Source organism: Mytilus edulis, chromosome 7, assembly GCF_963676685.1.
Source record: "Mytilus edulis chromosome 7, xbMytEdul2.2, whole genome shotgun sequence".
Lineage (NCBI taxonomy): Eukaryota > Metazoa > Mollusca > Bivalvia > Mytilida > Mytilidae > Mytilus > Mytilus edulis.
The window spans coordinates 2,317,946-2,341,647 of NC_092350.1; the positions used below are offsets into that span (position 1 = coordinate 2,317,946).

At 35.1% G+C, this 23,702-nt stretch overlaps 1 protein-coding gene across 1 annotated transcript; it reads left to right on the forward strand.

Annotated features, from left to right (window-relative positions):
• The first annotated feature begins 470 nt into the window (after nucleotides 1–470).
• Nucleotides 471–23,629, forward strand: LOC139529720 (uncharacterized). The gene is made up of 7 exons (XM_071325577.1): nucleotides 471–794; nucleotides 3,686–3,964; nucleotides 4,369–4,662; nucleotides 5,740–6,048; nucleotides 6,939–7,049; nucleotides 20,343–20,373; nucleotides 23,283–23,629. The coding sequence occupies exons 2-7, from the start codon at nucleotides 3,709–3,711 to the stop codon at nucleotides 23,548–23,550; spliced, it is 1,269 nt and encodes a 422-aa protein (XP_071181678.1). The 5' UTR covers nucleotides 471–794; nucleotides 3,686–3,708; the 3' UTR covers nucleotides 23,551–23,629.
• Nucleotides 23,630–23,702: the final 73 nt, after the last annotated feature.

Consider the following 23,702-nt stretch of genomic DNA (forward strand, 5'->3'; position numbering starts at 1 on the left):
GTATTATGGAATTATTTTTTGTATAACAATAGTATTATTTAGTATAAATAAAGCATACTACTTATAAAACAGAAAAGAAAAGGAAGTTAATGTGTTAACTATTTTTCAGTATTAATTTCTGTCAAGAATAAACAACTTCAAAGCAATGAAAAAAGAAGTAAGCTTTGGGTTACAATACACCATTAGATTGTATGGGCGCATCCATTTTATGATAACATGGTATTCAGATTTATGAGTATGGCTAATCTTAATTGGTTGATACGTGCGCCCGTTATCTTTTGATCATTAACGACTCTGCATTATATCATAGATCAAACAAATCATTTCCCTTAGCCCCAACGAGCTTTTGATTTTGCCATTTGATTATGGAATTTCTGTTATAGAATTTCTCTAGGAGTTCGATATTGTTTCACTTTTTCAGAACTGTAATGATATGACAACTCTTATTATTTATTTTGATTTAGGCCTTATATTCTGTCGTTGCCAGTTGTGCCTAACATGGAATATTAATCGACAAGATTTATATCTCACATGCAAGACGGATGATTTACAACTAAAGATCATATTTCATGATAATATAGACGAAGAAAAAGGATTTTGTCTGCTTTCATATCCAAAACCCTTGTGCCATTCCCATTCAGAAAATGATAGTATAAGTTTAAATTTAGTTACTAACGAAACTGTATTGGTGGTACATGACATATCAAATGAACATATCCAGGGTAAATGGACTTGTCGACATGGTACAAACTATGAGTATGCTGTAGTAAATATTACAAGAATTGAATTTAGAGGTAGGTATTATATGTTTATGCACAATAGTGTGCAAAGAAAAACTGAAATTATAAAACAGGTATATATCGCTTTACTCGTATTTGTTTCTGTTTGTTCAGGATGTTTGGCCATTTATGCTCTACAAATCTATTTAATCTGTGTTTGCATCTCTTTTGCGTCTTATATTGACGTAACGTACTTTTGGGATACTAAATAAAAGCAGTTGTAGTATACAGCTGTTCGAAATTCATAAATCGATTGCGAAAATAAACAAATTCGTATCACAAACTAAAATTGAGGGAAACACATCAAATATTAGACACAACAGAAACAATATTAAAATGTTACACACACAGAAACAAACTATAATATAACTATGGCCATTTTCCTGACTTGGTACAAGACATATTAATAAATGATAAGCCCGTTATTTTAAGTTTGATATGCATTACTTTGTACGTTATATGTTAAATACAGATACATGTACATCCTTTAAATACCTTCCCTTATTGTCTAAAATAAATTATCAAGGGCTGCTCAGTTATACAATCTTAAATGCAAAAACGACGTTTTATAAAGATGGAGATTTCCAAATACATTCTGGGTTTTCTTTAATCAAGAATAACCACATTGACGTTTTTGAAAGGACATATATATAATATATATGTTAGACTCAAATCCACGTCCGGCCTCTAATCGACGTCCGTTCCTCAAATCGACGACCAAATCTGACGTTACATTTTCAAATCGACGTCCAATATTTTGATACTCTAATCGACGTCTAATGTGACGTAATGTTTTGCTAAAACGACGTCCGATTGATTGTAGTCGTCTTTAATCGATGTCCAATATCAATAAATAATAATTTACTAGACTTGATTTACACTTATGTATACAAGTACATGTATTGTAGGGTCTTATGACAACTAAATTTTCAAACATTTATACATACTTTCTATATAGATTTTTTCAAACCGAAATAGGTAAAATGTTTGATGAAAAATGTATTCATTCGTGTCATTCCTATTCATATTAATAACGAGAAGGCAACCCAACGACCAAGAAAGCCAAACGACTTATAGAAACATTATTCAGTCTTCAACAATAGACAAAATAAAGAAGTACACTGAGGCAATTGTTTCGAAGGTAAATTTCGGTCCAAATAAGATATTTTTTAACAAATTTCTGTGTTTTACACCTGTAGTGAAAGTATACGTATGTTTGTCATATTTGTTTTGGGGAATTGTTTTTTTTTTTATATAACATTTTTATAAATTGTTTATTTTCCAATTTTGATTTTTTTTTATCATTGTTGAAAGCCGTACGGTTGCCTTAAATTGCTCACATCCACTTCATTTGAACTCTGGTGGAAATCAAACCACACCTCCTTATTTTTATATAATCTCTAAAATTTAAAAATTAATATCACAATCTGTTTACATACGTAGTCTAGTATGTAATATTTTTTTTTTCATTCTTTTGAATAGATCTTATTTGTCACACATAAAATGTTTGAAGGACTAAATTTTCAGCTGCTATCGGTTCAGTTCAATTTGGTTTTCTGTGTTCAAAACGAACGTCGATTCGAGTAGCTATAAATTGGACGTCGATAAGTGAAGCCAAAAAATGGACGTCGATTTGGAATGTTATTTCATTGGGACGTCAGATTTGGACGTCGATTTGAGGAACGGACGTCGATTAGAGACCGGACGTCTATCTGTGTCTAAAATAAATTATCAAGGGCTGCTCAGTTATACAATCGTAAATGCAAAAACGCCGTTTTATAAATATGGAGATTTCCAAATATATTCTGGGTTTTCTTTAATCAAGAATAACCACATTGACGTTTTTGAAAGGACATATATATAATATATACATGCGATAGACTACTTGAGTTTGCATTTCTGTTGTTCCGTTGTTCGTCTAATAGTTGATGGAATTCCCTCGGTTTTAGTTTGTAACCCAGTGTCGTTTTGCATCAATTGATGTATATCTATTGAAATTTAGTCTTAAACGGTCATTCTGATCTAAACACCACAGGAATTGTGACAGTGTCCTAACAATATCGTATCAACTGCGTTAAATTTAATCATTGTTCAGATAATGCATTTACAGTCAATTAAGGTGGTACCCAACACTTTAATTTAAATTAATTTAGCTCGTTTAATTTTCTGAAAATTTTGCCAAAGTATTTACTTTGACCCTTTAACAAAAATACAAAAGTTTCAAAAAATTTGAACCAACCGTTTTATCAGAAAAATAACACTGATTATATAGCAGTTTGACAACCACTTATTTTGATCATTGAGAAGCTTAATATTCCCTTAACAACAAAACATAATCAAAACGTTTAGTTGATGTTACAGAGTTATCTCCCTGTAGTGTTAGAGACCACCTTAAGTACTGTGCGTAGATGTTAGTTGACTGCAAACGAGTTTTCTAAAAACTACTGAATTCAACGCCTTAAATGAGTCTGAAAATTGACTGAGTATGACAACTTATTTATTTCATTAAAAATTGTACAGATTACCATGTAACCCTTTTTATGTATGATGAATTAGAGACGAATTTCGGTATAATAAATAAACCAAAGAAAAAGACATCTAGAGGGCACACATACAACAACAGTGCAAAGAAGTCCATACAATATGTCAATACATAAACCGTTCCTAGTGTATACCAATTGAAGATACAATTCTTCGGAGAAAACATTAAAACTTAATTCTCCGAATAGCAAAAAAGCATTATTGAATTTCAACAATTTATATATTTATTAAGTATATGTGTTCCTGTCGAATAGTGAGACCTGAATAATGATATTCAATGTAGAAAATGTATCCATGAGAATAATGCATTTTATGTTAATATGTTATGTGAAAAGGATATATAGATAAAAATGTTAACCTTCCAGATATCAAAGGTCCTTCGATTACAATGTTAACTGTGTTTCCATTAATAAATGGCCTGATAACTGAAATAAGGTGTAGTGCAACATCAAACCATGTCTATACTGAACTGACTTGGGATTGTTTGGATTTAAAACCTGCACCAACATCTGTTCTTAATTGCAACACGTACGTGTCAAAGCTTGAATATAAAGCATCATTTACTGATAATGGCAAATCATGCATCTGTTCGGCAAGGATAAATAAATTTGTATCAACGACAGAAATGACATTTGAAGTACAAAGTAAGTGTTTTGACTCTTACATTTTATCATTTTCACATTACCTCATGAATAGAGATTTTTTACAATAACGTGACAACAATATAACGGCCTGATACACATTATTTCATTATTATAACAACAATATATGTAGCATAACTTATTTTTAAAATGAGCACTCATATAGTTACTTTGTGTCTTATTTAGTTTCATGGTAGTATCATTGTAAATGACAAGAGTGAGGTTTAAAATTGAAGGATTGAATTAATTTATATGCAGTCTTAAGAGAGTAAAACCATTTTGAAGGTTGGAGATTGGAAGTAAAACATCTTTGTATTGTGCTACCTTAACTAACCAAAAAAGTATTAGTGTGCAAATTTAAACAGAATAACAAGTATTGTTTGATAGTTCTTTTTTTTTACAAAAAGAAGCTCCAATACTCCAACTAAAACGTGATGTAGAATGTAATATATCCAACCCAGTGACAATAGATTGCCACGTTGATAGTTTCTTACCATGGTATGGGTTTAGCCCATGGACACATTCATCTCACGGAAAGGTCATCAGACATATATCAGGTTTAATCAGCAAAGAAAAGAACACATCCACATTATTTATTGATCCTTGTAAACTGGACGATATGGGGACATACACGTGTAACGTTATCACTTTGGATAAAAGGGAACTGACGTGGACAAATAGTAGTGAACTTTTAATTAAAGGTAAGTATGACAGTTAACTAAACACAATTCACTATTGTTTTTACGTATTTACAAACATTTCGACAACTAGAGATATATTGTGTGAGTTGTTTTACTTCGACAAACGCAGATTTAATTATAGATACAGATATATGATACAATGTAGACGCAATAAATGTTGTTTTTAGTTTTGAAGACTCGTTTGATACGTTTCCCTCAGTTTTAGTTTGTAACCCGGATTTGTTTTTTTCCCCTATCGATTGATGAATTTTGAACGGCGGTATACTTCTGTTGCCTTTATTGATCGAACTGCAAACATAGAGTTCAACTTTGATTATAAAAACAAATATGTTTGCGCCTGTAACGAAGAAATATTCTTTCTTTAAAAGTTAGTTTTGATTACGGCCATTGCATATCTTTAAACGTTTAATATATTAAAGACATAACCTCAACTCTAAAAAATATATTATAGTATTAATTTTATGATTACACCTTTACAGTGAACCGTTGTTTTTGCTCCTTCATTATGACTCATCAATATTATATAACTTAACATATAGGTAAAACAAAATGTTCAATAGTCTACCACTGAGAGATTACGCTAGCCGTATAACCAGGTTTAATCCACAACTTTCTACATAAGGGAAATCCTGAAGTTGTTTTCCATTCGATTGATGTGTTTGGACTCCTTTCTTTTTTGCTATTTGATTAGTGACTTTATAATTTGAATTTTCCTCGAAATTCAGTATTTTTGTTATTTTACCTTTTTCTACAGATGAAAAGGAGACATTTGTTTTATATCAACAAACATTTCCACTAGGGTCTAAATAGTTTGCACTGCTACTAAATAGAAGACATCAAGGTTTTTGTACCAATTTTTCCTTAGAATTTGATGCGATTGTCATAAAAGTGAAAATGTACCAAGTCAGGAATATGCCAGTTGTTGTACATTGATATATTGTGTTTGTGCTTTTAATTTTGCCATTTGACTTGGGATTTGCAACTTTGAAATTTCATCGAAGTTCAGTATTTTTGTGATTTTACTTTTTATATTTAAACAGAAGACAATATTTATTATATTTTATTGTATTATTGAAGGCAGACCTCTAATTACAAAAACAGACATAAACACTACACTGGACACAGTACTTACAGTTCAGTTCTATTCTGTACCAGAACCTATAATTGTGAAATGGTCCTCTGCAAAAGACTTACTGCCGAATGTATCACAATATAAGCAGTATTTAACACAGATCGACCTCAAACGTCCAATGTATTGGAAACAAGTGACGGTTAACGGATATATGGCACAGTTAATCCAGAGTGGCGAGTCTGTTCATAACAGTTACTCTGTCTTCATTGAAAACCAATTTGGAAATAACTCATTTCAGTTTATTGTAAAGAAAGGTAAATGATATACTTTATTTTGCTCTAATAATACTGGGCTGATAATTATGCCCCACCTACGATAGTAGAGGGGCATTATGTTTTCTGGTCTGTGCGTCCGTTCGTCCGTCCGTTCGTTCGTCCGTTCGTTCGTCCGTTCGTCCGTCTGTCCCGCTTCAGGTTAAAGTTTTTGGTCGAGGTAGTTTTTGATGAAGTTGAAGTCCAACCGACTTCAAACTTGGTACACATGTTCCCTATGATATGATCTTTCTAATTTTAATGCCAAATTAGAGATTTTTCCCCAATTTCACGGTCCACTGGACATAGAAAAATGATAGTGCGAGTGGGGCATTCGTGTACTGAGGACACATTCTTGTTTTGTTGATGTTTTCGTTCCTGTTCATTTTATCTCATAAAGATTATAATCTTGATGGCTGATGACTATCACATAGATACGCAATCCTTATGTGGATCATAAACAGGTAAAGAACATTGGATAAATTGTACAATCCACTGTTCGTATACATGGTAAGCACCTCTTGCTAATAAAATAAAAAGAGAGTTCCTGCATCAAGATGTTTGGCAAGTAAATATTAATATTGAACAAATCGCTCGACTTAACTGGTATCGGATTAGAAATGATCGCTACACTAACAGGGAATATAATGTACCTCTTAAACATTTTACAACGGTATTAATACAAAAAATATATACACCTCACCATAAGTTTAGCAAATGCTGATATATAATTAAATCACATTAACAACAAAATATGCCTTGGCATTACAAATGCCCCTTTTCATTGATGTTGATCTTTTTCTCCTGGTTGAAATATTACAATTATCTTAATTCAAATGTTACTTCTTTGAAACATATGAACTGCAAATGAAATAGCATATTATTTTTTTTAGATGCAAGTGGTTTTAGTTTTCTGACTATCATGTTGATTCTTACTGGTTCTTCAATTTTCATCGTTACGACTGTAGTGACAACTCTAATTATTAAAACAGGACAAACCAAAAGTAAGAACGGAACCTTGATTAATAATATGCAATCAATTATTCTAACTATTTATAAATCTCACAGTGTCAAGAAAATTTCTTTTTTAAATCAAGATATGTGAGGTGAATATCAATCATAATAAATTCAAAGACAAACCAGACTTGAGTTGTTTAACAGCATATTGAGAAGTAATTATATTTGATTTAAGCTAATCAAAAAAACCAGTACTTTTGTTAAGGTTAATACGCGGACAGAATTCCACTAAATCAGAAAATAAAGAGAAAACGAATCAATATTTGTATCACAATGATATTTTCTAAATTAAGTTCCATATTCAAGATTTTCTTGTACGCAGACAATGAAAGGGTTTCGATTTGTCTTTTTGTCTTATTCGGAATATAAATAAAAAATGTATCACTGATCTTAAACAACCAATCAACTGGCAAACAACCAATCTTGTTTTGGGAATATCACATTTTCATAAAAAAACGAAATAATAAAAACAAACAAATGAATAGATAAATACTCTATAGTATGTACAAAGACAATTATAAGCATACATACAATTAACGAATTTTAGAATGATGGAACGATTTTCATATTCATCATCAGAGTAATACAATTTTATTGAAAATTATTATAAAAAATAAACTCATCATAGATACCAGGACTAAATTTAGTGTATACGACAGACGCGCGTTTCGTCTACAAAAGACTCATCAGTGACGCTCGAATCCAAACAAGTTTAAAAGGCCAAATAAAGTACATTAACAATCTGTAAATGTAGGTACATTTTAGTATATTTGAAATTATGCTTTAGTTGTTTGTTTGGTGTGGTCTCCTGTTTGATAGGCGTCAAGTTGGTTACCTATTCCCTATTCCCTATTCGTTACCTATTCCCTATTCCCTATTCGTTGCCTATTCGTTACCTATTCCCTATTCCCTATTCGTTACCTATTCGTTACCTATTCCCTATTCCCTATTCGTTACCTATTCATTACCTATTCCCTATTCCCTATTCGTTGCCTATTCGTTACCTATTCCCTATTCCCTATTCGTTGCCTATTCGTTACCTATTCCCTATTCCCTATTCGTTACCTATTCGTTACCTATTCCCTATTCCCTATTCGTTACCTATTCATTACCTATTCCCTATTCCCTATTCGTTGCCTATTCGTTACCTATTCCCTATTCCCTATTCGTTGCCTATTCGTTACCTATTCCCTATTCCCTATTCGTTACCTATTCGTTACCTATTCCCTATTCCCTATTCGTTACCTATTCGTTACTTATTTGATTTTAATATCCTTCCCCCTTTTTAATTATGGCATGGAATAGTTTAATATGGCTGCCGTTACCATGGAAACGGCACAATTGTGAAAAAAATGAGTTTTTGGTTTTTGGTGAACTGTTTGGATATGCTTCAACTCAGAATCATCATATTTTAAAACAATGTAGGTGCCCACTATATACAGGTGTTGGATGATTTTGGCGATCATTGGAACTACTATGTTACCATGGAAACTACACCAAAATTTTCAAAATTCTAAAAATGCTCAAAACTTCATGAAACTTCACAGTAATGATGAGCAACATTAGAGTTGGAATTTCCAAAATAGGTCATGTTACCATGGAAACAATGCAAAAAGGTCAAAAATTTCAAAAATAAGAATTTTCCGCAAACTGGATGAAACTTTACAGGAATGGTAACTGGCATAGGCAGAGTTGGATTTTGAAGTTAGAATTTTCAAAATGGCCGCCGTAACCATGGAAACAGCAAAAATATCAAAAATTCAAAATGTTCAAACTTAATGAAACTTTGCAAAAATGTTACTAGACATCTGTAGATGCTCTCTTTGACTTTGGAATTGTCAAAATGGCTGCCGCTCACCTGGTAATAGGGGGAAGGGGTGCCTTCCGATATTGCTAGCAATTACAAATCTAGTTGTTAATAGTCTTACATATGGTAATAGTTCTGAATTGGTTGAGGTAAAATGATCTTTTTATGACCTATTTATATGTGTTTGTGCTCAACCGATCCTTTTACTTCATGTTCGATACGCATTTGTTCCTTACTTGTTTTTTATACGTTCTACCTTTTAACTGCTTTATGTCCGTATGTTTGAAGATGGATCTTGGTTCGACGGGATGAAATCACCGTGTTAGCGTTTGCGTAAAAACGAAGATGTGGTATGATTGCCAATGAGACAACACTCCACATTAGACCAAAATGACACAGAAATTATCAACTATAGTTCACTGTACGGCCTTCAACAATGAGCATAGCCCAAACCGTGTAGTCACCTATAAAAGGCCCAGACATGACAACCTCATACAATTCAAACAACAAAACTGACGGCCGTATTTCATATACAAAAAAATAAACGGAAATATGTAACACAAAAACAAACGATAACTACTTAATTTCAGGCTCTTGTCTAGGGACAGGCACATACTTACATAATGTGGTAGAGTTAAACATGTAAGCAGGGTGTACATCGTTTCGGAGCATGCTATTACCTTGTTTAATTCGTTCCATCACTCGCTTATAATTCGCTTATAATACGTGTATCTTACGTTGCACCTTTTAAAACATGATTTTCAATTGTTTTGTTGTCTCTGGTGGAAGATTTGGGCTCTTAGAGGTCATATAACTCTATAAGTGCATTTGTATCCGTTCCAACGGTCGGATAATACCCTGTTAAATATTCGTTACTAATTCGCTTTTAAAAAGTTTGTTGTACGTTGCACCTTTTAGAAAAGGATTTCCAATTGTGTTCATATCTCTGGTGGTAATAATGTGTTCTTATAGATGAAATACCCCTATAAGCGCATATGTACTGGTTCCAGCGATCGGTTAACACCCTGTTACCTATTCGTTACCTATTCGTTACCTATTCACTTATAGTACGTTTGTTGTACGTTGCACCTTTTAGAAAAGGATTTTCAATTAAATTCATATCTCTGGTGGTAACAATGTGTTCTTAGAGATGAAATGACCCCATTAGAGCGCATGTACCCGTTCCAGCGCTCGGTAAATAACCTGTTACCTATTCGTTACTTGTTCGCTTTTAATGCGCGGGGTATACGGTGCACCTTGAAATAAATCGTTTTTTAATTGTGTTCAGGTCTCTGGTGGTAAGAATGTGTTCTTAGAGATGAAATTACCCTATTAGCGCGCATGTACCCGTTCCAGCGCTCGGTTAATACCCTGTTACCTATTCGTTACCTATTCGTTACCTATTCGCTTATAATACATTTTTTTATACGTTGCACCTGTTAGAAAAGGATTTTCAATAATGTCCAGGTCTCAGGTGGTAACAATGTGTTCTTACAGATGAAATGACCCCGTTAGAGCGCATGTACCCGTTCCAGCGCTCGGTAAATAACCTGTTACCTATTCGTTACCTATTCGCTTTTAATGCGCGGGGTATACGGTGCACCTTGAAATAAATCGTTTTTTAATTGTGTTCAGGTCTCTGGTGGTAAGAATGTGTTCTTAGAGATGAAATAACCCTATTAGCGCGCATGTACCCGTTCCAGCGCTCGGTTAATACCCTGTTACCTATTCTTTACCTATTCGTTACCTATTCGCTTATAATACATTTTTTTATACGTTGCACCTGTTAGAAAAGGATTTTCAATTATGTCCAGGTCTCAGGTGGTAACAATGTGTTCTTACAGATGAAATGACCCCATTAGAGCGCATGTACCCGTTCCAGCGCTCGGTAAATAACCTGTTACCTATTCGTTACCTATTCGCTTTTAATGCGCGGGGTATACGGTGCACCTTGAAATAAATCGTTTTTTAATTGTGTTCAGGTCTCTGGTGGTAAGAATGTGTTCTTAGAGATGAAATTACCCTATAAGGGCGCGCATGTACCCGTTCCAGCGCTCGGTTAATACCCTGTTACCTATTCGTTACCTATTCGTTACCTATTCGCTTATAATACATTTTTTTATACGTTGCACCTGTTAGAAAAGGATTTTCAATAATGTCCAGGTCTCAGGTGGTAACAATGTGTTCTTACAGATGAAATGACCCCGTTAGAGCGCATGTACCCGTTCCAGCGCTCGGTAAATAACCTGTTACCTATTCGTTACCTATTCGCTTTTAATGCGCGGGGTATACGGTGCACCTTGAAATAAATCGTTTTTTAATTGTGTTCAGGTCTCTGGTGGTAAGAATGTGTTCTTAGAGATGAAATTACCCTATTAGCGCGCATGTACCCGTTCCAGCGCTCGGTTAATACCCTGTTACCTATTCGTTACCTATTCGTTACCTATTCGCTTATAATACATTTTTTTATACGTTGCACCTGTTAGAAAAGGATTTTCAATTATGTCCAGGTCTCAGGTGGTAACAATGTGTTCTTACAGATGAAATGACCCCGTTAGAGCGCATGTACCCGTTCCAGCGCTCGGTAAATAACCTGTTACCTATTCGTTACCTATTCGCTTTTAATGCGCGGGGTATACGGTGCACCTTGAAATAAATCGTTTTTTAATTGTGTTCAGGTCTCTGGTGGTAAGAATGTGTTCTTAGAGATGAAATTACCCTATTAGCGCGCATGTACCCGTTCCAGCGCTCGGTAAATAACCTGTTACCTATTCGTTACCTATTCGCTTTTAATGCGCGGGGTATACGGTGCACCTTGAAATAAATCGTTTTTTAATTGTGTTCAGGTCTCTGGTGGTAAGAATGTGTTCTTAGAGATGAAATTACCCTATTAGCGCGCATGTACCCGTTCCAGCGCTCGGTTAATACCCTGTTACCTATTCGTTACCTATTCGTTACCTATTCGCTTATAATACATTTTTTTATACGTTGCACCTGTTAGAAAAGGATTTTCAATTATGTCCAGGTCTCAGGTGGTAACAATGTGTTCTTACAGATGAAATGACCCCATTAGAGCGCATGTACCCGTTCCAGCGCTCGGTAAATAACCTGTTACCTATTCGTTACCTATTCGCTTTTAATGCGCGGGGTATACGGTGCACCTTGAAATAAATCGTTTTTTAATTGTGTTCAGGTCTCTGGTGGTAAGAATGTGTTCTTAGAGATGAAATTACCCTATAAGGGCGCGCATGTACCCATTCCAGCGCTCGGTTAATACCCTGTTACCTATTCGTTACCTATTCGTTACCTATTCGCTTATAATACATTTTTTTATACGTTGCACCTGTTAGAAAAGGATTTTCAATTATGTCCATGTCTCAGGTGGTAACAATGTGTTCTTAGAGATGAAATGACCCCATTAGAGCGCATGTACCCGTTCCAGCGCTCGGTAAATAACCTGTTACCTATTCGTTACCTATTCGCTTTTAATGCGCGGGGTATACGGTGCACCTTGAAATAAATCGTTTTTTAATTGTGTTCAGGTCTCTGGTGGTAAGAATGTGTTCTTAGAGATGAAATGACCCTATTAGCGCGCATGTACCCGTTCCAGCGCTCGGTAAATACCCTGATACCTATTCGTTACCTAGTCACTTATAATACGTTTGTTGTACGTTGCACCTTTCAGAAAAGGATTTTCAATGGTGTCCGTGTCTTTGGTGGTAACAATGTGTTCTTAGAGATGAAATGACCCCATTAGCACGTATGTACCCGTTCCAGCGCTCGATAAATACCCTGTTACCTATTCGTTACCTATTCACTTATAATACGTTTGTTGTACGTTGCACCTTTTAGAAAAGGATTTTTAATTCAGTTCATATCTCTGGTGGTAATAATGTGTTCTTTTAGATGAAATACCCCTATTAGCGCGTATGTACTCGTTCCAGCGCTCAGTTAATACCCTGCTACTTATTCGTTCCTTATTTGCTTTTAATGCACGAGGTATACGTTGCACCTTGAAATACATCGTTTTTTTAATTGTGTTCATGTCTCTGGTGGTAACAATGTGTTCTTAGAGATGAAATGACCCTATTAGAGCGTTCTATTATGAAAGGATACTGTGTTTTCTTTGATGTAAATGTTGTGCTCAGTTTTAAATCTACACTCTTAGAAATTTTACTAAAGCTGTATTGAATTTGATAAATAGCAAGATAAGGACAGTAGCCTTAAGTAAACCATTATAAATATATTTAATATGATTGCTTATACTCATATGCTGTTATGTAAATAAATGCATGTACAGTTGTTAGTTGTTTAGATATATTCCTACACTGATTTCTGAAATGGATAATGCACCAGGAACATTACACATCTCTGTTTTTTGTTTGATACATCATGTTATAACATATGCCACTTATTTTAAAGCCGAGAGACAGTGATAGGCAACCTGTTCTATCTTCCTTTCTACAGTATCTAAAACTCATAAAAGAACAGCTACTTTAAAGCAATATAAGTAGTTTATACAAGGAGGTAAAATCAATAAAGACTGAACTCCTAGGAAAATTTGAAAAGGTATGTCCCTATAATCAAATGACAAAATCAAAAGCTTAAACAAACCTAAAGTAATTTTATTAATTGCTTACAAAACCAGATTATCTTTCTTTATTTAAACTTCATTATGTCCAATCATTTTGACTCTGACAAATGACAAATCAGTAAATAAAACCAAAAGGAAACAGGGTATCAGTCAAACACATAAAAAAAACATGACAACAGTGAAATTTTACTCATTAACAAACGTCTTATAAGTGAATAGGTAAAGAATAGGAAACGAATAGGTAACAGGGTATTTATCGAGCGCTCGAACGGGTACATGCGCGCTAATAGGGTCATTTCATCTCTAAGAACACATTGTTACCACCAGAGACACGGACACAATTGAAAATCCTTTTCTGAAAGGTGCAACGTACAACAAACGTATTATAAGTGAATAGGTAACGAATAGGTAACAGGGTATTTACCGAGCGCTGGAACGGGTACATGCGCGCTAATAGGGTCATTTCATCTCTAAGAACACATTGTTACCACAAGAGACATGGAGACAATTAAAAATCCTTTTCTCAAAGGTGCAACATACAACAAACGTATTATAAGTGAATAGGTAACGAATAGGTAACAGGGTATTAAACGAGCGCTGGAACGGGTTCATGCGCTCTAATAGGGTCATTTCATCTCTAAGAACACATTGTTACCACCAGAGACATGAACACAATTAAAAAACAATTTATTTCAAGGTGCAACGTATACCTCGTGCATTAAAAGCAAATAAGGAACGAATATGAAGCAGGGTATTAAATGAGCGCTGGAACGAGTACATACGCGCTAATAGGGGTATTCCATCTAAAAGAACACATTATTACCACCAGAGATATGAACTGAATTAAAAATCCTTTTCTAAAAGATGCAACGTACAACAAACGTAATATAAGTGAATAGGTAACGAATAGGTAACAGGGTATTTATCGAGCGCTGGAACGGGTACATGCACGCTAATAGGGTCATTTCATCTCTAAGAACACATTGTTACCACAAGAGACATGGAGACAATTAAAAATCCTTTTCTCAAAGGTGCAACATACAACAAACGTATTATAAGTGAATAGGTAACGAATAGGTAACAGGGTATTAAACGAGCGCTGGAACGGGTTCATGCGCTCTAATAGGGTCATTTCATCTCTAAGAACACATTGTTACCACTAGAGACATGAACACAATTAAAAAAACGATTTATTTCAAGGTGCAACGTATACCTCGTGCATTAAAAGCAAATAAGGAACGAATAAGTAGCAGGGTATTAACTGAGCGCTGGAACGAGTACATACGCGCTAATAGGGGTATTTCATCTAAAAGAACACATTATTACCACCAGAGATATGAACTGAATTAAAAATCCTTTTCTAAAAGGTGCAACGTACAACAAACGTATTATAAGTGAAAAGGTAACGAATAGGTAACAGGGTATTTATCGAGTGCTGGAACGGGTACATGCGCGCTAATAGGGTCATTTCATCTCTAAGAACACATTGTTACCACCAGAGACACGGACACCATTGAAAATCCTTTTCTGAAAGGTGCAACGTATAAAAAAATGTATTTTAAGCGAATAGGTAACGAATAGGTAACAGGGTATTAACCGAGCGCTGGAACGGGTACATGCGCGCTAATAGGGTAATTTCATCTCTAAGAACACATTCTTACCACCAGAGACCTGAACACAATTAAAAAACGATTTATTTCAAGGTGAACCGTATACCCCGCGCATTAAAAGCGAATAAGTAACGAATAGGTAACAGGTTATTTACCGAGCGCTGGAACGGGTACATGCGCTCTAATGGGGTCATTTCATCTCTAAGAACACATTGTTACCACCAGAAATGAACACAATTAAAACACGATTTATTTCAAGTTGCAGCGTATATCCCGCGCATTAAAAGCAAATAGGTAACGAAAAGGTAACAAGATTATTTACCGAGCACTGGAACGGGTACATGAGCGCTAATAGGGTAATTTCATCTCTAAGAACACATTGTTACCACCTGAGACATGGACATAATTGAAAATCCTTTTCTAACAGGTGAAACGTATAAAAAAATGTATTATAAGCGAATAGGTAACGAATAGTTAACAGGGTATTAACAAAGCGCTGGAACGGGTACATGCGCGCTAATAGGGTCATTCCATCTCTAAGAACACATTCTTACCACCAGAGACCTAAACACAATTAAAAAACGATTTATTTCAAGGTGCACCGTATACCCCGCGTATTAAAAGCGAATAGGTAACGAATAGGTAAAGTTATTTACCGAGCACTGGAACGGGTACATGCGCTCTAATGGGGTCATTTCATCTCTAAGAACACATTGTTACCACCTGAGACCTGGACATAATTGAAAATCCTTTTCTAACAGGTGCAACGTATAAAAAAATGTATTATAAGCGAATAGGTAACGAATAGGTAACAGGGTATTAACCGAGCGATGGAACGGGTACATGCGCGCTAATAGGGTCATTTCATCTCTAAGAACACATTCTTACCACCAGAGACCTGAACACAATTAAAAAACGATTTATTTCAAGGTGCACCGTATACCCCGCGTATTAAAAGCGAATAGGTAACGAATAGGTAAAGTTATTTACCGAGCGCTGGAACGGGTACATGCGCTCTAATGGGGTCATTTCATCTCTAAGAACACATTGTTACCACCTGAGACCTGGACATAATTGAAAATCCTTTTCTAACAGGTGCAACGTATAAAAAAATGTATTATAAGCGAATAGGTAACGAATAGGTAACGAATAGGTAACAGGGTATTAACCGAGCGATGGAACGGGTACATGCGCGCTAATAGGGTCATTTCATCTCTAAGAACACATTCTTACCACCAGAGACTTGAATACAATTAAAAAACGATTTATTTCAAGGTGCACCGTATACCCCGCGCATTAAAAGCGAATAGGTAACGAATAGGTAACAGGTTATTTACCGAGCGCTGGAACGGGTACATGCGCTTTCATGGGGTCATTTCATCTCTAATAACACATTGTTACCACCTGAGACCTGGACATAATTGAAAATCCTTTTCTAACAGGTGCAACGTATAAAAAAATGTATTATAAGCGAATAGGTAACGAATAGGTAACAGGGTATTAACCGAGCGCTGGAACGGGTACATGCGCGCTAATAGGGTAATTTCATCTCTAAGAACACATTCTTACCACCAGAGACCTGAACACAATTAAAAAACGATTTATTTCAAGGTGCACCGTATACCCCGTGCATTAAAAGCGAATAAGTAACGAATAGGTAACAGGTTATTTACCGAGCGCTGGAACGGGTACATGCGCTCTAATGGGGTCATTTCATCTCTAAGAACACATTGTTACCACCACACATGAACATAATTAAAACACGATTTATTTCAAGTTGCAGCGTATACCCCGCGCATTAAAAGCGAATAGGTAACGAATAGGTAACAAGATTATTTACCGAGCACTGGAACGGGTACATGAGCGCTAATAGGGTAATTTCATCTCTAAGAACACATTGTTACCACCTGAGACATGGACATAATTGAAAATCCTTTTCTAACAGGTGAAACGTATGAAAAAATGTATTATAAGCGAATAGGTAACGAATAGGTAACGAATAGTTAACAGGGTATTAACCGAGCGCTGGAACGGGTACATGCGCGCTAATAGGGTAATTTCATCTCTAAGAACACATTCTTACCACCAGAGACCTGAACACAATTAAAAAACGATTTATTTCAAGGTGCACCGTATACCCCGCGCATTAAAAGCGAATAAGTAACGAATAGGTAACAGGTTATTTACCGAGCGCTGGAACGGGTACATGCGCTCTAATGGGGTCATTTCATCTCTAAGAACACATTGTTACCACCAGACATGAACACAATTAAAACACGATTTATTTCAAGTTGCAGCGTATACCCCGCGCATTAAAAGCGAATAGATAACGAATAGGTAACAAGATTATTTACCGAGCACTGGAACGGGTACATGAGCGCTAATAGGGTAATTTCATCTCTAAGAACACATTGTTACCACCTGAGACCTGGACATAATTGAAAATCCTTTTCTAACAGGTGAAACGTATAAAAAAATGTATTATAAGCGAATAGGTAACGAATAGTTAACAGGGTATTTACCGAGCGCTGGAACGGGTACATGCGCGCTATAAGGGTCATTCCATCTCTCAGAACACATTCTTACCACCAGAGACCTGAACACAATTAAAAAACGATTTATTTCAAGGTGCACCGTATACCCCGCGCATTAAAAGCGAATAGGTAACGAATAGGTAACAGGTTATTTACCGAGCGCTGGAACGGGTACATGCGCTCTAATGGGGTCATTTCATCTCTAAGAACACATTGTTACCACCTGAGACCTGGACATAATTGAAAATCCTTTTCTAACAGGTGCAACGTATAAAAAAATGTATTATAAGCGAATAGGTAACGAATAGGTAACGAATAGGTAACAGGGTATTAACCGAGCGCTGGAACGGGTACATGCGCGCTAATAGGGTAATTTCATCTCTAAGAACACATTCTTACCACCAGAGACCTGAACACAATTAAAAAACGATTTATTTCAAGGTGCACCGTATACCCCGTGCATTAAAAGCGAATAAGTAACGAATAGGTAACAGGTTATTTACCGAGCGCTGGAACGGGTACATGCGCTCTAATGGGGTCATTTCATCTCTAAGAACACATTGTTACCACCAGAGATATGAATTTAATTGAAAATCCTTTTCTAAAAGGTGCAACGTACAACAAACGTACTATAAGTGAATAGGTAACGAATAGGTAACGAATAGGTAACAGGGTATTAACCGATCGCTGGAACCAGTACATATGCGCTTATAGGGGTATTTCATCTATAAGAACACATTATTACCACCAGAGATATGAACACAATTGGAAATCCTTTTCTAAAAGGTGCAACGTACAACAAACTTTTTAAAAGCGAATTAGTAACGAATATTTAACAGGGTATTATCCGACCGCTGGAACGGATACAAATGCACTTATAGAGTTATATCACCTCTAAGAGCCCAAATCTTCCACCAGAGACAACAAAACAATTGAAAATCATGTTTTAAAAGGTGCAACGTAAGATACACGTATTATAAGCGAATTATAAGCGAGTGATGGAACGAATTAAACAAGGTAATAGCATGCTCCGAAACGATGTACACCCTGCTTACATGTTTAACTCTACCACATTATGTAAGTATGTGCCTGTCCCTAGACAAGAGCCTGAAATTAAGTAGTTATCGTTTGTTTTTGTGTTACATATTTCCGTTTATTTTTTTGTATATGAAATACGGCCGTCAGTTTTGTTGTTTGAATTGTATGAGGTTGTCATGTCTGGGCCTTTTATAGGTGACTACACGGTTTGGGCTATGCTCATTGTTGAAGGCCGTACAGTGAACTATAGTTGATAATTTCTGTGTCATTTTGGTCTAATGTGGAGTGTTGTCTCATTGGCAATCATACCACATCTTCGTTTTTACGCAAGCGCTAACACGGTGATTTCATCCCGTCGAACCAAGATCCATCTTCAAACATACGGACATAAAGCAGTTAAAAGGTAGAACGTATAAAAAACAAGTAAGGAACAAATGCGTATCGAACATGAAGTAAAAGGATCGGTTGAGCACAAACACATATAAATAGGTCATAAAAAGATCATTTTACCTCAACCAATTCAGAACTATTACCATATGTAAGACTATTAACAACTAGATTTGTAATTGCTAGCAATAACGGAAGGCACCCCTTCCCCCTATTACCAGGTGAGCGGCAGCCATTTTGACAATTCCAAAGTCAAAGAGAGCATCTACAGATGTCTAGTAACATTTTTGCAAAGTTTCATTAAGTTTGAACATTTTGAATTTTTGATATTTTTGCTGTTTCCATGGTTACGGCGGCCATTTTGAAAATTCTAACTTCAAAATCCAACTCTGCCTATGCCAGTTACCATTCCTGTAAAGTTTCATCCAGTTTGCGGAAAATTCTTATTTTTGAAATTTTTGACCTTTTTGCATTGTTTCCATGGTAACAAGACCTATTTTGGAAATTCCAACTCCAATGTTGCTCATCATTACTGTGAAGTTTCATGAAGTTTTGAGCATTTTTAGATGATTTTGAAAATTTTAGTGTAGTTTCCATGGCAACATAGTAGTTCCAATGATTGCCAAAATCATCCAACACCTGTATATAGTGGGCACCTACATTGTTTTAAAATATGATGATTCTGAGTTGAAGCATATCCAAACAGTTCACCAAAAACCAAAAACTCATTTTTTTCACAATTGTGCCGTTTCCATGGTAACGGCAGCCATATTAAACTATTCCATGCCATAATTAAAAAGGGGGAAGGATATTAAAAATCAAATAAGTAACGAATAGGTAACGAATAGGGAATAGGGAATAGGTAACGAATAGGTAACGAATAGGGAATAGGGAATAGGTAACGAATAGGCAACGAATAGGGAATAGGGAATAGGTAACGAATAGGCAACGAATAGGGAATAGGGAATAGGTAATGAATATGTAACGAATAGGGAATAGGGAATAGGTAACGAATAGGGAATAGGGAATAGGTAACGAATAGGCAACGAATAGGGAATAGGGAATAGGTAACGAATAGGCAACGAATAGGGAATAGGGAATAGGTAACGAATAGGGAATAGGGAATAGGTAACCAACTTGACGCCCATTCCTGTTTGTAGAATGCAGAAAATATTGTTGCATGAGCTAAATAGATCTGTTTTTATACATTATAAATAAAAATAACATGCACATGTTTCCCTTCTCATTTTTACATATCAATATAATGTAAATTGTTTACTTAAATTCTAAGAAAGTATACTGGTTTGTAGATGTTCAAAGACGATTCTACCCAAGGGAAATGTACGTAGATTTTTTATATAATTTAATTAGTATCAAGTAGCAATTATTAAGTGAAAAATAGATCTATATGTGAACATCAAATCTTTTTTCACTCATACATAACATGATGTATTGGTCTCTACTCTTTCTAAATCCACTGTGCCAGTTAAGGGAAGGGATGGCACTTTCAAACAACGAGTTCAAGCTCGTCACATTCTGTATGCGCCTTACCCAAGTCAGGAGCCTGTTACTCAGTGATTGCTGTTTGTTTCTGTGTAACATATTTGTTTTTTCTTTCATTATTTTTGACATTAATCAGGCCGTTGGCCTTCTCGTTTGAATTGTTTTAAATTTGTTATTAAGGCCATAGTTGTTTTTTTATTTATTTTGCGTCCGCGTGCGGGTAGGTTTTCGGCCAATTTGTTTCAAAAACAAACACAAACTTTTTTTTGTTCGTCAGTAGAAAATCCGTATTTTCCGGGTTTTTCCAGCCGTGTTTTTGTGTATTCTTATACTCAAATCTATTTTGCGCTTTAAATAACAAGTACGCTCCTTATCTTAAGCGTTTAAGCGATCTTGACTTTGATACATGTGACAGCAGAAATGGCCAGTATAAATGTGCCGGCGAGCGAGATCGTTTGTGTTTCACTTTTCAAAGATAAAAGGATCGTTCTGGCTCCATATGCCGTTCCGCTCGCCGGCACAGAAACTTTTTCTCAGATCCTAGAGAGCCTTTACGTAGCCAGCATAAGAGACACGTTAAATACAAGATGCAATGAACCTATCACCATAGGGGATAAAACTCTGATAAAATGTTATGTTTCATCTAGCTCTAACGGGGAAAAAATTGAAATGAATACATCTCTCAAGGCTATAGATGCTGTTAAAATGTTTGGTGCATATGTAAGCTTTGAGCTGACTGACAAATTTTGTGAAAAAACTAATTCAAATCAATGAAAAATAGTAGTTTTTGCAAATATTTCTAATAAATTTCTTTAAATGATATCTACTGTCTGATAAGATAGGATAAATTAGTATGTACATTTTTAATTCCACAAGATATTAAGATATAAAACATAATTTCATTAGTTTATTTTCTGAAAAAAAAGTATGCAGAACAAAATATTAATATATTGCCAAAAAGTTTACATAAAGTATTCCAATTATAGGAAGATAACTCTGCAAATGGGAGATAATTCATGCTTAAAGCATTATTGATTTGATAATGGGAATTATTGATTATACATAGGTTTTAATACAACATGACACATCTCAGATCAAAACATGTCTCTTCTCAAAGGCTTCAGTATAAATGGGAAATGTTTGAAATACCAAGGCCATTTCTCAGAATATAGTCATATCAAGTTTGTACATTGCTAAATTTCCTGTTTGTCATGTTTGCTCTTTCACTTAGATATGACAGTATTGATCTAAAGTCACTGTTAATCAGTCCAGAACTTAAGCAGACTCTTGTGTTATTTTCTTTGTGTGTGTTTTTTTTTCCTTGCTGTCTGGTAGGTTTTCTCAGAATCAGTTGACCCAAAACAAAGAAAAAAACAGACACGGCCTCAGGGGCCATGTATAGCTGAATATGCGGTATGGGCGTTGCACATTGTTAAAGGTCATACGGTGACCTGCAGTTGTTAATAACGGTGTCATTTGTTCTCTTGTGGAGAGTTGTCTCATTGGTAATCATACTACATATTCTTTCTTTTCTTTATATTTTATGAAATGAGGCCATACTCAAACGCTAAAAGATAATGTCATATTTGAATACATGTAGTTCTTTTGGAGTATGATATCAAAATGTTATATGTAGAAACATTTTTGTTGGGAAAAGAGGATATATAAAAGAAAATACAGTAACTTAACTCCATCATATCGATATATCAATAACACTTGTACATTTAAGATATTTAATATGACCTCTTTAAATGATGATCGTTGAACTAAAGGGTTGAGCGTTATTATTCTGATTTCTTCAAATGAAAGCGCAGCAAATAGTATGAAATTCAAAACAGTGTGGCTGCGGCCATTGATTGACACATTAAATTCATCCATTGACTGGGACAATTTACGTGAACGTTTGTCTGTAACGACCACTGTTCACGACGTACCTACGATAGACATTTTTAAAACTGTGGGATCACCAAAGGTTTCTTAATGCCATTAATTATAAAGTAATTCGAAAAAATAATCAGGAATAACCTTTATGTTTTGATTTATATAATTGGTATAAATCAAAACATCGTGTTATTTCTGATCATTTTTTTCGAATTACTTTATTGAGGTGTTGAGAACCTTTGGTAACCCCATAGTTTAAGTGTCTTTAAAAAGAACATAGTGATCAGTGGTCGTTACATACAAACGTTCACCTAAATTGTCCCAGTCAATAGATGAATTTAATGTGTCAATCAATGGCCACAGCCACACTGTTTTGAATTTCATTCTATAAACATAAAAAGATACAATATATGGTATTTATGGCAATTAGAAAAATGTCAACAAGAGACGGAACGAAATGCATGTAACCAATTCTAGGTCACCGTACGACTATACCGAATACAAAATCTATTGTCTTTGTATATTTCAACAAATCAAATTTCCATAATTTAAACCACAATAAAAGATATGGGTATTGCTTATGGTCATTGTTGATGGTGGTATAATAATATTTTAAAACGTTGAATATTCAAATATTCCCGCCTGAAACGGATATTTAACTGGGTCTTTTATGCTAAGAAACAAATGATGTCGATGGTTCGTGTATTAGACAGCTATCTATTCCGAGCAGTTTAAAAAGAAATGGTATACTCTCTTTAAATGCATGTACTTATGGTTGAAATTGTATTGCATTTTACCAGATTTTTTCTCATCAATATTAAAACTTTATCAGATCAATCTACTATTTTATTTTTATTATCATAAAGATACCACGCAGCGCCACAGATCAGCAACGTTCCAAACGTATATGATGGTTTACGAAACCAATATTTGGAAGTAATTGATTATCCAACAATACATCGGACAACAGAGAGAGGATCAGATACCAGCACAAAGGATAGCGAAAGAGATGATCCTACTCATAGTTACGAAGAAATTAGTGATCTAACATTACATCAGCTCGCAGAACAGCAGGAATCTGTTCTGGTAGGAGCAGAAAACACAGATAGTCCCCATTATATTGAGCTCGAATAATTACAGTCATTAAAGAGACCAATGTCTGGGTATTTCGAATATGTTTTTGTTTATGTTTCGAAATAAAACAAAGGTTCAATTTAGCATTTTATTTTTACTTTCCGAATATACACGACGTTTAATGATTAGTTCAATTGAGTTGTCTCTCCTTA